We start from the raw sequence: 15,371 nt of genomic DNA on the forward strand, positions 1-15,371 counted from the left end.
TTAGGGCTGGCGCCACAGGTGCAATAGGAAAATCCAAGCTGTAGGTCAGGCTAGGCAGTAACGAAGTCCAGAGTAAAGAACCAAAATAGTCAGTTAGGCAAAGGTCAAAGCCAGTACAAACACGACCTGGGGCTTTGCCACAAATGTTAGTATGAGACTAATTGCTTAGGCATCCACCCTAGGGTGTGGATACCTAATATAGGGAGAGCAGGAACAGGATTGGAGAGGGGAAGTTATTGGAGTGCACACTGGCCCTTTAACAGACTGGGTGGGTGCATGCAAGAGCTCTAGGGGCAGAATTTAGGAAGCAAGCAGAGGAAGGAGCAGGTGAACCTTAATGGAAGGACCCGCCATATGTGTACCCTCATCATCCAGACATATTGAACATTCCTAGAGAACAAGTTCTCACTAAGGTTCATCCACATACTACAACTGCGTGAATTTATACGCTAACTGTGAAAGACACCCAAAGCACAGAAGAAGCGCTGCTATAGCATTATATTTCATTCTATAATAGAGTAATTTCCTAAACAAGTGCTGAGGTATTTCATTGAATGTGGCGTATACTACTTAAATATATATTTTTTTACTCCTATTCCCACAACCATCCCAAAATGAAGATACGGTATTTACTTCTATAATATACCTTTTTCCCCAAAAAAATGGAATGTACACTCTTTTAGACATTTAAGGTCAAATTTCACATCACATAAACCTTGAAATTAAGGAGTTAATATTTTATTATAAGACAATGTTTTATGGAAATGTGCTGTCTATGTTTCAAAACAAACTCAAGATGAGCTTTCAGCCAACATTTAAAGCAAATTTATGAATTTTTGTGTTAACTTTGTAAGCATAAAATTCCCTTTTTCCCCCCTCATGTTTGCAACTACAGTATATGGGCTAAAATATGTAAGTTACTTTATGCCCTCTTCGATCCTGCCAAATTTCATCAACCTGTGAGATGTTTGGGTTGGGAGCTGTTGATGAATGGCCCTGTGGTAAAAACAGCCCTGTTATTAACTGACTAGCTATTGCTGGGTACTTGGTGATGATGGGGCATTTCTAATCAGTGAATCATGTACTAGTCACTCACTGAGTTATTAGCAACACAAGTCTATGACAGCCATTGGACAGCCACTCTCCTTTCCTTTGACGGACTATTTAGCCTTGCAGCTGCAAACTGTTCAGCACTGTTTGTAAACTTAGAAAACAAAATAACACCAATCCCCGCTCTTAACCCATTACATGCATGATCAATGTACATTGCAAAATGTAAAGAGTTCACAGAGGGCTGAGGGGTTGCCATGGTAACTGGACGCCATACACTGGTGTCCAGGCCTGCCATGACCTATGATCACTATTGTGAGTGATAATGCATTGCAGTATCGAAGTACTGCAATTCATCATAGCTTTTATGGTTCAAGTCTCCTGCAAAAACATAAAAAGTGTAAAAAAAATAAAATAAAGCTTGTAAAAAAAAATATGACAAAAGAAAAACTTTTTTTACTCACTTTCCAGTTACTATAAAAAAAATGTTTAAATCCACGTATATGGTATCATCATATCCCTAATGACCTGTACAATAAATTGAACACTTTATTTATCCTGCATGGCAAAAACCATTTAAAAAAACCCTTAAAAATAAAGGTAAAGTGCTTATTTTGTTCATTTTGCCCCTCCCCCAAAAAAGAATGCAATAAAAGTAAACGAAATAGCCATTATGTACCCCCAAAATGGTAGAAATAAAAACTCAGCTCATCCCGCAAAAAACAAGCCCTCACAGAACTCAGTCCATGTAAAAATAAAAAAATTATATGAATGCAACAATGTGATACTTAAAAATTTCCAAAACAAGTGGAAAAACTGGTCGTAATCGTACCAACCCACAGAAAAACTGGATCATGTCATTTATGCTGCACGATTTACGCTGTAAAAAAAAACAATGGTACAATTGATGTTTTCTCTCCCTCTAAAAAAAAATTTTATAAAAGTTTTACAATACATTATATGTACCCGAAAATGGTACCAATAAACACTAGAGTTTTCCGCTGAAAAAACAAGTCCTCATACGGGCAGAGGGACAGAAAATGTAAAAAGTTATGGCTTTTGAAAAGTGGGCATTAAAATCCCCAAAAATTGTTACGTCTCTAAATAGGCTGTGCTCTTAAGGGGTTAAAGCACCAGAGTATGTAAAAATGAGTCCTTTTATTATACTCACGAAAAGTATAAAATCAAACAAAATATAATAGAGACTTATGATTCATCTGCTCTGGAGTCGGGCTGGAGCTGCTGAACCCCTGAGCCTCTACTATGCCTCAACATTTCTTAGTGTAGAATTAGTTTAACTCCTTAGTGGCATGTCTATATTTCTGCCTTAAGTACCAAGCGATTTCATAGTTTAATTGCAAGAGCCATAACTCATTGACATAACTGTATCAGGGCTCGCTTTTATGGAGATGAGTTGTACTTTTTAATGGCGTATATAGTATTGTAAAACTTTTATAACATTTTTCGTGGTGGGAAACTGAATGACCAGGAATTCCGCCATTGTTTTGGGGGATTTGTTTTTATGGTGTTCACCATTCCGTAAAAATAACATAACTTTGTAATCGGGATCAGCATGATTACTGCCATTCCAAGTGTGTATAGATTTTATTTTTTTTACCACTTTTAAACAAAAAAATGTTTTTAAAGAAAAACAATTGTTCTGCAACTCTGCATTATAGGACCCATAGCATTTTTATTTTTTCAGCTGTGTGGGGTCTTGTTTTTGCATTGAACTTTTTTAATTCTTGAAGGAGACTTGCAGATGTGATCATGTGATCGCTAGGATAGTACAATGCATTACTTATGTAGTGCATTCTGCTAAGCCTATTAGACTCTGCTGGAGGTGGGGTCTAATAGACAAAGTTACATGGCAGATATGGAGGCCTTTGTCAGGCTTCTGGCTGCCATGGGAACCCATTTGTACCTTACAATCACACTGCAGAGTGCTGATGGGTGACAGAGGGAGCCCCCTTCCACTGTCATCTGCTTATATACTGTTGGTGCTATTGATTGTGGCATGTTAAGGGTTAAACTGCCAGGATATGAAGTTTGTCCGCTACTGGTAGTCAGCGTAGAAGCCCGGCTCTCAGTAGTCAACCAAGCCACCGCCTTAAAAGATGTATGTGCAGATTTAAAGCCCATTACTGAGGTCAGTAAAAAGGTGTATTTGCCTTCACTAAGGGGTTAACTGAGTGCAGTATCAGCAGTTTGTTATTTACTCATAAAGGCTAAAAGCAAGGTATCTAATAGTACACAGACAGAACACAACGCATAAATGTGTGAACAATGCCTTATTTTCTTCAAGAAGATTTAATGTCAGCCATACCTTAATATTAACAATGATGAAATAACAATTAAACAAAAAGATGAAAGTACAACTGCGACCACGGCCAAGACAGTTGTGTGATCATATGGGCTCAGTGGATTCCCCAGAGGAAGAGTAAGTGCGTGGCATCTCTCTCCATGATATCCTGCTTGACACCTACAAAATATATTTAACAATATTAGAGCAGGATTTCTTAAATGGGCATGAAACAATAGATCAAACGTCAGTTTACCTACATTGAAAGTGACTGCACAACAACTCAGATAAATGATATTTTCCTAGGTAGGTTAAAAGAAAGGTTAGAGGACAAATTTCAAACTGGTTGTTATCAGAATAAAACAAAATTCTACTAATACTACTGTTTCTAAAGGCCCATTTACATGCTGAAAAGCGTTTGAGCAAAAATTGTTGCGTCTAAACGCGCGCCAATCATGCACTTTTCGTGCACTGCTAGCTGAACGTTAAATTCGGTCCAACCTAAAAATCGTCCTTCAGCCTTATCAGCAGTTCTCCGCGGGTACTGCTGATAGCATTGTTTCCCACTGGAGAACAAAAGAACTGAAAGCAGGTAAGATTCCTCGGACAATTAACTGCTTTCACCTAAGGCTTCATTTGCACACTAAATTGCTCTTAAGTAGCTGAGTAGCTACTTAAAGGTTTATGCAAAATGAACGCTCAAAGCTGTCACTCAAACGGTCGTTTGAGCGATCTGTGAGCGATCATCGCTCCATGTAAATGGGCCTTTACTGCAACAAGGAAACAAGACTCTATTTTAACCAAGTCTGTAGGTACACTGCTGATGTGTATGGAAAATCTCCCGACTTCTACCCTAATGTGCCCATAAAGTCTAAGGGTACCTTCACACTAAGCTGTGGGTATTCTGCAGCAGAAGACCCAAAGCAATTACTAAGGAAAATTGCAGTGGTCAAATCCACACCTAGCAGGTGGTTAGGGCAGCGCCTCTATTGATGAAGATGTTGATTGTAGCCAGTTGTTTGGAGAAAAAAATCTATGTTTTTTTTTTGCATGATCCGTAGTGTATAGATAGAGAGATGTGCTAGTGGTGGAGGACACCCTGTCCAGATGGACACCCTGTCCAGATGGACATCCAAAGAGAGCAAGCAAGAAGAAGTTCTTTAAGAAATAGACTCCTGCACTCAGGGTGCCGCAGAACACCAGATGCACCAAGCAGTAGGCAATGCAAAAGGACTATGTTAGTGGAGAGACTTCTTGTGTGATCAAAGGAAAGATGATCATAAGAAAGTGAGGAAACCTCCGTATTAAGATCAAGATTATATTAATTGACAAAAAGTGATACAGTGCAACCACTGAACTGAAGCTTGATTTACTGTATCAATTTGGAAGCTGTATATGTGTACATTGTGATCCTAGTCTTCACCCTACATGAGTTTTGTTACCTTTTGTTACCTCTGACTATCAAATGATCTGTGTTGCTCTGATGAACTCAAAATGTTTGGATGCAACAGTTAGATTCCAAGTACTGGGATTATTATGGTAATACTGTATTGAAAAAATGCTCTGAAATCTGTTTTCAGAATGGACAGTGCATATAATAACATACATGACATGTGAGGCATACCTACCAAATTTTGGGGCAGTCAAAAAGGGATACTCACAGGTAATTGTGTGACAGATCCATTTTATCATCCACATCTATTGTAGAAGTGCAAAACCAGAGATAGCTTTTAGGGTACTGGAGATCAGGCTTTCCAAAGAAAGATTTGGCAGAGACAGAGTGTAGCTTGCTCATTTATCAGGGAACACCTGTGTGGCTGTGGCAAGACAGGAGAAAAGTTCCAGTTTTGCTGAGCTCAGGGCCCTCTTTTGTGAGAGTAGTCTATTGCAGATCAAGCTACTACCATAACATCTGACAGGTGAGGACACCCCCTAGACTGACACCCTGGTTGGGTAAAACTGATGGACTTTTGTCTGTACTTAAGGCACTTAGCTTAAAGGGGTTGTCTCGCGGCAGCAAGTGGGGTCATACACCTCTGTATGGCCATATTAATGCACTTTGTAATATACATCGTGCATTAATTATGAGCCATACAGAAGTTATTCACTTACCTGCTCCGTTGCTGGCGTCCCCGTCACCATGGATCCATCTAAATTCGCTGTCTTCTGGCGTTTTTAGACGCACTTGCGCAGTCCGGTCTTCTGCCTGGTGAATGGGGCCGCTCGTGCCGGAGAGCTGGTCCCGCGTCGTCATCATAGCTCTGCCCCATCACGTGTGCCGATTCCAGCCAATCAGGAGTCTGGAATCGGCAATGGACCGCACAGAGCCCAACGTGCACCATGGGAGAAGACCCGCGGTGCATCGTGGGTGAAGATCCCGGCGGCCATCTTGGAGAAGGAAGAAAGAAGTCATCGCAGAGCGGGTATTCGGGTAAGTAATATATATATATATATATATTTTTTTTTTAACCCATCCCTTGGGTTTGTCTCGCGCCGAACGGGGTGCCTATTGAAAAAAAAAAAAACAGTTTCGGTGCGAGACAACCCCTTTAAGTCTCTGCACTTTTGCCTTATGTTAAAGAGGGCAAACGTATTGTGCTATTTAGTGGCCAGACAGTTAGGGGTGTGTTAATATGTATGTGTGTAATGTGACGTATTATAACAACAGTGCAAAGATTGTTACTTTTGCTGTCTGTTATGTTACCATAATAAAGATGGATTTATGGACTTTTACCAAACATTTGGCTTGGATGTGGGTTACTGAGGTGTGACCACCCATCTAGGTGGAGACAACATGGCGATCCTGTGAGCTCAATACCCCCAAGTTGCCACACTATACACTTGAATGCTTTTAATACAACAATCATTGGAATATATATATTTTTTTACAATCCAAATTGCATTATATGATGGAGTAATATGCAAATTGGGTTCTCAGATACAGGTAGGAACATACTGATACTTTATAGAGCAATGTGGTAAGCTGATTAATGCAAATCTATTATCAAGGTCAAAAAGATAGGTAAAGATAAAGTCCCCCAGTGCAAGCACTGAATTTCTTGGCAGATTGCTTTTGCAGGGTGGTTTGGCCTTGCCCTCCCCAGTCATCTTTTTACCCCCCCAGCAAGCCGGGTACTCATTTTATCGACCTTGGAAGGATGGAAGCTACCTGAACGACGTGAGGATTGAACCCACAACCTTCAGGTTGTGAGAGCTTAGAACTGCATTTCTGCTGCCTTAACACTCTGTGTCATACAAGGCTCCTAAGGTCAAAAACTGTGTCTTCAAAGCAGGGACACTTGGGAGGTATGTGTGAGGTACCACAATTAACTCGATGAGGACCAAGTGCAAAAAAACACCAAAAAACGCCCACGTTACTATAGCCACCCCATTATCCAAGCCTAAACAAGATATATATCAAAATGTCCAAAACAATATGGGGAACCCATTCCTGTACTTTATTTTAGTTATAATTAGAGATGAGCGAACGTACTCGTCCGAGCTTGATGCTCGGGCGAATATTAGCGTGTTCGGGATGCTCGTTACTCGTAACGACTACCACGCGATGTTCGGGTTACTTTCAGTTTCCTCTCTGAGACGTTAGCGCGCTTTTCTGGCCAATTGAAAGACAGGGAAGGCATTACAACTTCCCCCTGTGATGTTCCAGCCCTATACCACCCCCCTGCTGTGAGTGGCTGGGGAGATCAGATGTCACCCGAGTATAAAAGTCGGCCCCTTCCGCGGCTCGCCTCAGATGCCTTGTGAGATAGCTGAGGGACAGTGCTGCTGGTGCCGGAGCTGCTGTAGGGAGAGCATTAGGAGTTAGTGTAGGCTTCAAGAACCCCAACGGTCCTTCTTAGGGCCACATCTAACAGTGTGCAGTAGTGTGGAGGCTGCTGTTAGCAGTGTTGCACTTTTTTTTTTTTTTTCCAAATCGGCCGTGCAGAGCATTGCGCCCTGCAGTAATACTACAGGGACAAAAGTGGTGGTTAGGCAGGGAGAGTGTTAGGAGTTAGTGTAGGCTTCAAGAAAACCAACGGTCCTTCTTAGGGCCACATCTAACAGTGTGCAGTACTGTGGAGGCTGCTGTTAGCAGTGTTGCACATTTTTTTTTTTTCCAAATCGGCCGTGCAGAGCATTGCGCCCTGCAGTAATACTACAGGGACAGAAGTGGTGGTTAGGCAGGGAGAGTGTTAGGAGTTAGTGTAGGCTTCAAGAACCCCAACAGTCCTTCTTAGGGCCACATCTAACAGTGTGCAGTACTGTGGAGGCTGCTGTTAGCAATGTTGCACATTTTTTTTTTTTCCAAATCGGCCGTGCAGAGCATTGCGCCCTGCAGTAATACTACAGGGACAGAAGTGGTGGTTAGGCAGGGAGAGTGTTAGGAGTTAGTGTAGGCTTCAAGAAAACCAACGGTCCTTCTTAGGGCCACATCTAACAGTGTGCAGTACTGTGGAGGCTGCTGTTAGCAGTGTTGCACATTTTTTTTTTTTCCAAATCGGCCGTGCAGAGCATTGCGCCCTGCAGTAATACTACAGGGACAGAAGTGGTGGTTAGGCAGGGAGAGTGTTAGGAGTTAGTGTAGGCTTCAAGAACCCCAACAGTCCTTCTTAGGGCCACATCTAACAGTGTGCAGTACTGTGGAGGCTGCTGTTAGCAGTGTTGCACATTTTTTTTTTCCAAATCGGCCGTGCAGAGCATTGCGCCCTGCAGTAATACTACAGGGACAGAATTGTGTAGGCAGGGCCAGAAGACATATTTTATTGATTGAATATACGCAGTGGGCCTTTTCTTTAAAAAAAAAGGGCAAAAATTCTATTTGGCCTGCAGGCTTGCGCCAATTTATTTCCTGGCTGGGAAATCACCGCTCTTCTGTAGTTAATAACTGTGCAACACTGCAGTTCTGTGACACATTTGCAGGGCCACAACACATTTATTATTCATTGAATATACGCAGTGGGCCTTTCCTTTAAAAAAAAAAAGGGCAACTACTATTCTATTTGGCCTGCCTCTGACAGTCCTCAGCGTTCTGGGTACGTGTGTGCTGGGTGGAGAACATAAAAAAAATCATACGCAGCCAGCTAAGTTTAACAGCAGGCTTGCGCCAATTTATTTCCTGCCTGGGAAATCACCGCTCTGCTGTAGTTAATAACTGTGCAACACTGCAGTTCTGTGACACAGTGCAGGGCCACAACACATTTATTATTGATTGAATATACGCAGTGGGCCTTTCCTTTAAAAAAAAAGGGCAACTACTATTCTATTTGGCCTGCCTCTGACAGTCCTCAGCGTTCTGGGTACGTGTGTGCTGGGTGGAGAACGTAAAAAAAATCATACGCAGCCAGCTAAGTTTAACAGCAGGCTTGCGCCAATTTATTTCCTGCCTGGGAAATCACCGCTCTGCTGTAGTTAATAACTGTGCAACACTGCAGTTCTGTGACACAGTGCAGGGCCACAACACATTTATTATTGATTGAATATACGCAGTGGGCCTTTCCTTTAAAAAAAAAAGGGCAACTACTATTCTATTTGGCCTGCCTCTGACAGTCCTCAGCGTTCTGGGTACGTGTGTGCTGGGTGGAGAACGTAAAAAAAATCATACGCAGCCAGCTAAGTTTAACAGCAGGCTTGCGCCAATTTATTTCCTGCCTGGGAAATCACCGCTCTGCTGTAGTTAATAACTGTGCAACACTGCAGTTCTGTGACACAGCGCAGGGCCACAACACATTTATTATTGATTGAATATACGCAGTGGGCCTTTCCTTTAAAAAAAAGGGGCAACTACTATTCTATTTGGCCTGCCTCTGACAGTCCTCAGCGTTCTGGGTACGTGTGTGCTGGGTGGAGAACGTAAAAAAAATCATACGCAGCCAGCTAAGTTTAACAGCAGGCTTGCGCCAATTTATTTCCTGGCTGGGAAATCAAATCACTGGTAATACAGCATGCTGAGGGGTAGGGGTAGGCCTAGAGGACGTGGACGCGGCCGAGGACGCGGAGGGCCAAGTGAGGGTGTGGGCACAGGCCGAACTCCTGATCCAGGTGTATCGCAGCCGACTGCTGCGCGATTAGGAGAGAGGCACGTTTCTGGCGTGCCTACATTCATCGCACAATTAATGGGTCCACGCGGGAGACCTTTATTAGAAAATGAGCAGTGTGAGCAGGTCCTGTCGTGGATGGCAGAAAGTGCTTCGAGCAACCTATCGTCCACCCACAGTTCTGCGCCGTCCACTGCTGCAAATCCGAATCCTCTGTCTGCTGCTCCTCCTTCCTCCCAGCCTCCTCACTCCACTACAATGACACATGCTCAGGAGTGGGAAGACTCCCAGGAACTGTTCTCGGGCCCCTGCTCAGATTGGGCAGCAGTGGTTCCTCTCCCACCAGAGGAGTTTATCGTCACTGATGCCCAACCATTGGAAAGTTCCCGGGGTCCGGGGGATGAGGCTGGGGACTTCCGGCAACTGTCTCAAGACCTTTCAGTGGGTGAGGAGGACGATGACGATGAGACACAGTTGTCTATCGGTGAGGTAGTAGTAAGGGCAGTAAGTCCGAGGGAGGAGCGCACAGAGGATTCTGAGGAAGAGCAGCAGGACGATGAGGTGACTGACCCCACCTGGTTTGCTAAGCCTACTCAGGACAGGTCTTCAGAGGGGGAGGCAAGGGCAGCAGCAGGGCAGGTTGCAAGAGGCAGTGCGGTGGCCAGGGGTAGAGGCAGGGACAGACCGAATAATCCACCAACTGTTTCCCAAAGCGCACCCTCGGGCCATGCCACCCTGCAGAGGCCAAGGTGCTCTAAGGTCTGGCAGTTTTTCACAGAGACGCCTGACGACCGACGAACAGTGGTGTGCAACCTTTGTCGCGCCAAGATCAGCCGGGGAGCCACCACCAACAGCCTCACCACCACCAGCATGCGCAGACATATGATGGCCAAGCACCCCACAAGGTGGGACGAAGGCCGTTCATCGCCTCCGGTTTGCACCGCTGCCTCTCCCCCTTTGCCCCAACCTGCCACTGAGATCCAACCCCGCTCTGAGGACACAGGCACTACCGTCTCCTGGCCTGCACCCACACCCTCACCTCCGCTGTCCTCGGCCCAATCCACCAATGTCTCGCACCGCACCGTGCAGCCGTCGCTAGCGCAAGTGTTTGAGCGCAAGCGCAAGTACGCCGCCACGCACCCGCACGCTCAAGCGTTAACCGTCCACATAGCCAAATTTATCAGCCTTGAGATGCTGCCGTATAGGGTTGTGGAAACGGAGTCCTTCAAAAGTATGATGGCGCCGGCGGCCCCGCGCTACTCAGTTCCCAGTCGCCACTACTTTTCCCGATGTGCCGTCCCAGCCCTGCACGACCACGTCTCCCGCAACATTGTACGCGCCCTCACCAACGCGGTTACTGCCAAGGTCCACTTAACAATGGACACGAGGACAAGCACAGGCGGGCAGGGCCACTACATCTCCCTGACGGCACATTGGGTGAATTTAGTGGAGGCTGGGACAGAGTCAGAGCCTGGGACCGCTCACGTCCTACCCACCCCCAGAATTGCGGGCCCCATCTCGGTGGTGCTATCTGCGGCGGTGTATGCTTCCTCCACTAAAGCACCCTCCTCCTCCTCCAACGCAACCTCTGTCTCGCAATCAAGATGTGTCAGCAGCAGCACGTCGCCAGCAGTCGGTGTCGCGCGGCGTGGCAGCACAGCGGTGGGCAAGCGTCAGCAGGCCGTGCTGAAACTACTCAGCTTAGGAGATAAGAGGCACACGGCCCACGAACTGCTGCAGGGTCTGACAGAGCAGACCGACCGCTGGCTTGCGCCGCTGAGCCTCCAACCGGGCATGGTCGTGTGTGACAACGGCCGTAACCTGGTGGCGGCTCTGCAGCTCGGCAGCCTCACGCACGTGCCATGCCTGGCCCACGTCTTTAATTTGGTGGTTCAGCGCTTTCTGAAAAGCTACCCACGCTTGTCAGACCTGCTCGTAAAGGTGCGCCGGCTCTGCGCACATTTCCGCAAGTCCCACACGGACGCTGCCACCCTGCGCACCCTGCAACATCGGTTTAATCTGCCAGTGCACCGACTGCTGTGCGACGTGCCCACACGGTGGAACTCTACGCTCCACATGTTGGCCAGGCTCTATGAGCAGCGTAGAGCTATAGTGGAATACCAACTCCAACATGGGCGGCGCAGTGGGAGTCAGCCTCCTCAATTATTTTCAGAAGAGTGGGCCTGGTTGGCAGACATCTGCCAGGTCCTTCGAAACTTTGAGGAGTCTACCCAGGTGGTGAGCGGCGATGCTGCAATCATTAGCGTCACCATTCCTCTGCTATGCATCTTGAGAAGTTCCCTGCAAAGCATAAAGGCAGATGCTTTGCGCTCGGAAACGGAGGCGGGGGAAGACAGTATGTTGCTGGATAGTCAGAGCACCCTTTTGTCTATATCTCAGCGCGTTCAGGAGGAGGAGGAGGAGCATGAGGAGGATGAGAAGGAGGGGGAAGAGACAGCTTGGCCCACTGCTGACGGTACCCATGCTGCTTGCCTGTCATCCTTTCAGCGTGTATGGCCTGAGGAGGAGGAGGAGGAGGAGGAGGAGGAGGATCCTGAAAGTGATCTTCCTAGTGAAGACAGCCATGTGTTGCGTACAGGTACCCTGGCACACATGGCTGACTTCATGTTAGGATGCCTTTCTCGTGACCCTCGCGTTACACGCATTCTGGCCACTACGGATTACTGGGTGTACACACTGCTCGACCCACGGTATAAGGAGAACCTTTCCACTCTCATTCCCGAAGAGGAAAGGGGTTCGAGAGTGTTGCTATACCACAGGACCCTGGCGGACAAGCTGATGGTAAAATTCCCATCCGACAGCGCTAGTGGCAGAAGGCGCAGTTCCGAGGGCCAGGTAGCAGGGGAGGTGCGGAGATCGAGCAGCATGTACAGCACAGGCAGTGCAACAGTCTTTAAGGCCCTGGACAGCTTTATGGCTCCCCAGCAAGACTGTGTCACCACTCCCCAGTCAAGGCTGAGTCGGCGGGAGCACTGTAAAAGGATGGTGAGGGAGTACGTAGCCGATCGCACGACCGTCCTCCCTGACGCCTCTGCCACCTACAACTACTGGGTGTCGAAGCTGGACACGTGGCCTGAACTCGCGCTGTATGCCCTGGAGGTGCTTGCTTGTCCTGCGGCTAGCGTCTTGTCAGAGAGGGTGTTTAGTGCGGCTGGGGGAATCATCACAGATAAGCGTACCCGCCTGTCAACCGACAGTGCCGACAGGCTTACACTCATCAAGATGAACAAAGCCTGGATTTCCCCAGACTTCTCTTCTCCACCAGCGGACAGCAGCGATACCTAAGCAATACGTAGGCTGCACCCGCGGATGGAAGCATCGTTCTCTCTCACCATCCAAAACGGGGACATTTCTGCTTCATCAATCTGTGTATAATATTCCTCCTCCTCCTCCTGCTCCTCCTCCTGAAACCTCATGTAATCACGCCGAACGGGCAATTTTTCTTAGGGCCACAAGGCTCACTCATATAATTTTTCTAAACAATTTTTATACGTTTCAATGCTCTTAAAAGCGTTGAAACTTTAACTTGAACCAATTTACCTCCAGGCCTAGTTACCACTTAAGCCACATTAACCAAAGCGATTAATGGGTTTCACCTGCCATCTTGGTTGAGCATGGGCAATTTTTTCTGAGGTACATTACTACTGTTGGTACACCAATTTTTTTGGGCCCTCACCTACAGTGTAATCATAGTAATTTCTATGTTCTTCGCCTGCACTCATGGTACAGAAAGGTGTGTGGGGTTGGCCTACACTTTAGCTACATAAATGTAACTGGGGGCTTGTCTATACTGCAGCTACTGAAATGTGAAAGAGACTGTTATCTCCCTAAACTGCTGCAATGGGAATGTTACTGGGGCCTGTCTTGAGTGCTACTATTACTGAAATGGAACTAAGACTGCGCTCCCCCTATACTGCTGCTAGTGATATGTTAGTGGGGCCTGTCCCTAATGCTACTGCTGAAATGTTAATAATTGTGGGTTCTGCCTATACCGCTGCTAATGGTATGTCACTGGGGTGTGGAAACAGAGGCTTCACAAAGACATGATGGCGGCGAGGCCATTTCCCACCAACGCTGTTACTGTTAAGGTGCATATAACCACGGACACGTGTAGAGGACACATAGTGCCTCCAAAACATCCCCCTCCTCCTCCAACAATGAAAACATTCTTGGCAAATACCTTTGCATTGGTCCGTCTGGTGGCAGTCCAAGAATTTCACCTTTAACGACACAACAAGAGAGCACCACCACCATCCCCCCGCCACGGCCCACTTAATCCTGGCCACATTCCGAAAACCAACTACATAAAACCGCGCTACCAGGTCCGCAGTCACCACCACATTACCACCAACGAGGTTACTGTTAAGGTACATATTACCAGTCTGACTGGGGCATGCAGTGTGGGCCGAAGCCCACCTGCATTAAGCACGACATTACTACCTCAGCTGTGTTGGGCAATGCAATGGGATATTTTTATGTACCGCCGGTGGGTTCCTGGCACCCACCCATGCTGTGGGTCCACAGGGAGTTGTTACTACATCTGTCCACTTGTAAAGAACCCCAGTCTGACTGGGGCATGCAGTGTGGGCCGAAGCCCACCTGCATTAACCACGACATTACCTCAGCTGTGATGGGAAATGCAATGGGATATTTTTATGTACCGCCGGTGGGTTCCAGGAAGCCACCCATGCTGTAGGTGCACACGGAGTTTAACCTACATCTGTCCACTTGTAAAGAACCCCAGTCAGACTGGGGCATGCAGTGTGGGCCGAAGCCCACCTGTATTAAGCACGACATTACTACCTCAGCTGTGTTGGGCAATGCAATGGGATATTTTTATGTACCGCCGGTGGCTTCCTGGCACCCACCCATGCTGTGGGTCCACAGGGAGTTGTTACTACATCTGTCCACTTGTAAAGAACCCCAGTCTGACTGGGGCATGCAGTGTGGGCCGAAGCCCACCTGCATTTAATCGGACGTTACCTCAGCTGTGATGGGCACTGCAATGGGATACATTTATGTACAGCGGGTGGGTTCCAGGGAGCCACCCATGCTGTGGGTGCACACGGAATTCCCATTGCGGAGTTGTACCTGGCTGTGACTATTCATAAAAAACCGCGGGCTGACTGGGGCATGCAGACACCTTGACAGAATGAATAGTGTGTGGCACATAGGTTCCCCATTGCTATGCCCACGTGTGCAGCTCCAGATGGAGGTGGCACAGGATTGGATTTCTCATTGCTTCTGTACAGCATTGTGGACTATCGCCCCGCCCCTTTTATGGGGGGGTCGCTGCCTAGCCATGCCAACCCTCTGCAGTGTGTGCCTGCTTTTCCTGTGGCAGACGCACTTATAAATAGACATGAGGGTGGCGTGGCATGAGGGCAGCTGAAGGCTGGGCAGGGACAATTTGGTGTACGCTGTGGACACTGTCGTGCGGGGGTGGGGGGGTTGGGCAGCATGTAACTCAGGAGAAGTGGCAGCGGAGTGTCATGCAGGCAGTGATTGTGCTTTGTTGGAGGTAGTGTGGTGCTTAGCTAAGGTATGCCATGCTAATGAGGGCTTTTCAGAAGTAAAAGTTGTTGGGAGGGGGGGGGGGGGGGCCCACTCTTGCCGCTATTGTGGCTTAATAGTGGGACCTGTGAACTTGAGATGCAGCCCAACATGTAGCCCCTCGCCTGCCCTATCCGTTGCTGTGTCGTTCCCATCACTTTCTTGAATTACCCAGATTTTCACACATGAAAACCTTAGCGAGCATCGGCGAAATACAAAAATGCTCGGGTCGCCCATTGACTTCAATGGGGTTCGTTACTCGAAACGAACCCTCGAGCATCGCGATAATTTTGTCCCGAGTAACGAGCACCAGAGCATTTTGGTGCTCGCTCATCTCTAGTTATAATATATTACATTTAAAAATAAAGTAAAATTAAAATTTTTTTTTTTTACTTTTCCTACACATTACC

At 46.9% G+C, this 15,371-nt stretch overlaps 1 protein-coding gene across 2 annotated transcripts in view; it reads right to left on the bottom strand.

The window, feature by feature from the left end:
* The window catches only part of HBEGF (heparin binding EGF like growth factor), a 59,222-nt gene that overhangs the window by 2,969 nt on the left and 40,882 nt on the right, over window positions 1-15,371 (bottom strand). The window contains exon 4 of one of the 2 annotated variants that reach the window (XM_066591026.1): window positions 3,377-3,532. The exons of the other annotated variant lie outside the window; for it this stretch is intronic. Within the exon in view, the coding sequence (XP_066447123.1) occupies window positions 3,377-3,532 (156 nt within the window). The remainder of the gene's footprint in view (window positions 1-3,376; window positions 3,533-15,371) is intronic. 2 annotated transcript variants of the gene reach the window in all.

The sequence above is a fragment of the Eleutherodactylus coqui genome, chromosome 2 (assembly GCF_035609145.1).
Source record: "Eleutherodactylus coqui strain aEleCoq1 chromosome 2, aEleCoq1.hap1, whole genome shotgun sequence".
NCBI lineage: Eukaryota > Metazoa > Chordata > Amphibia > Anura > Eleutherodactylidae > Eleutherodactylus > Eleutherodactylus coqui.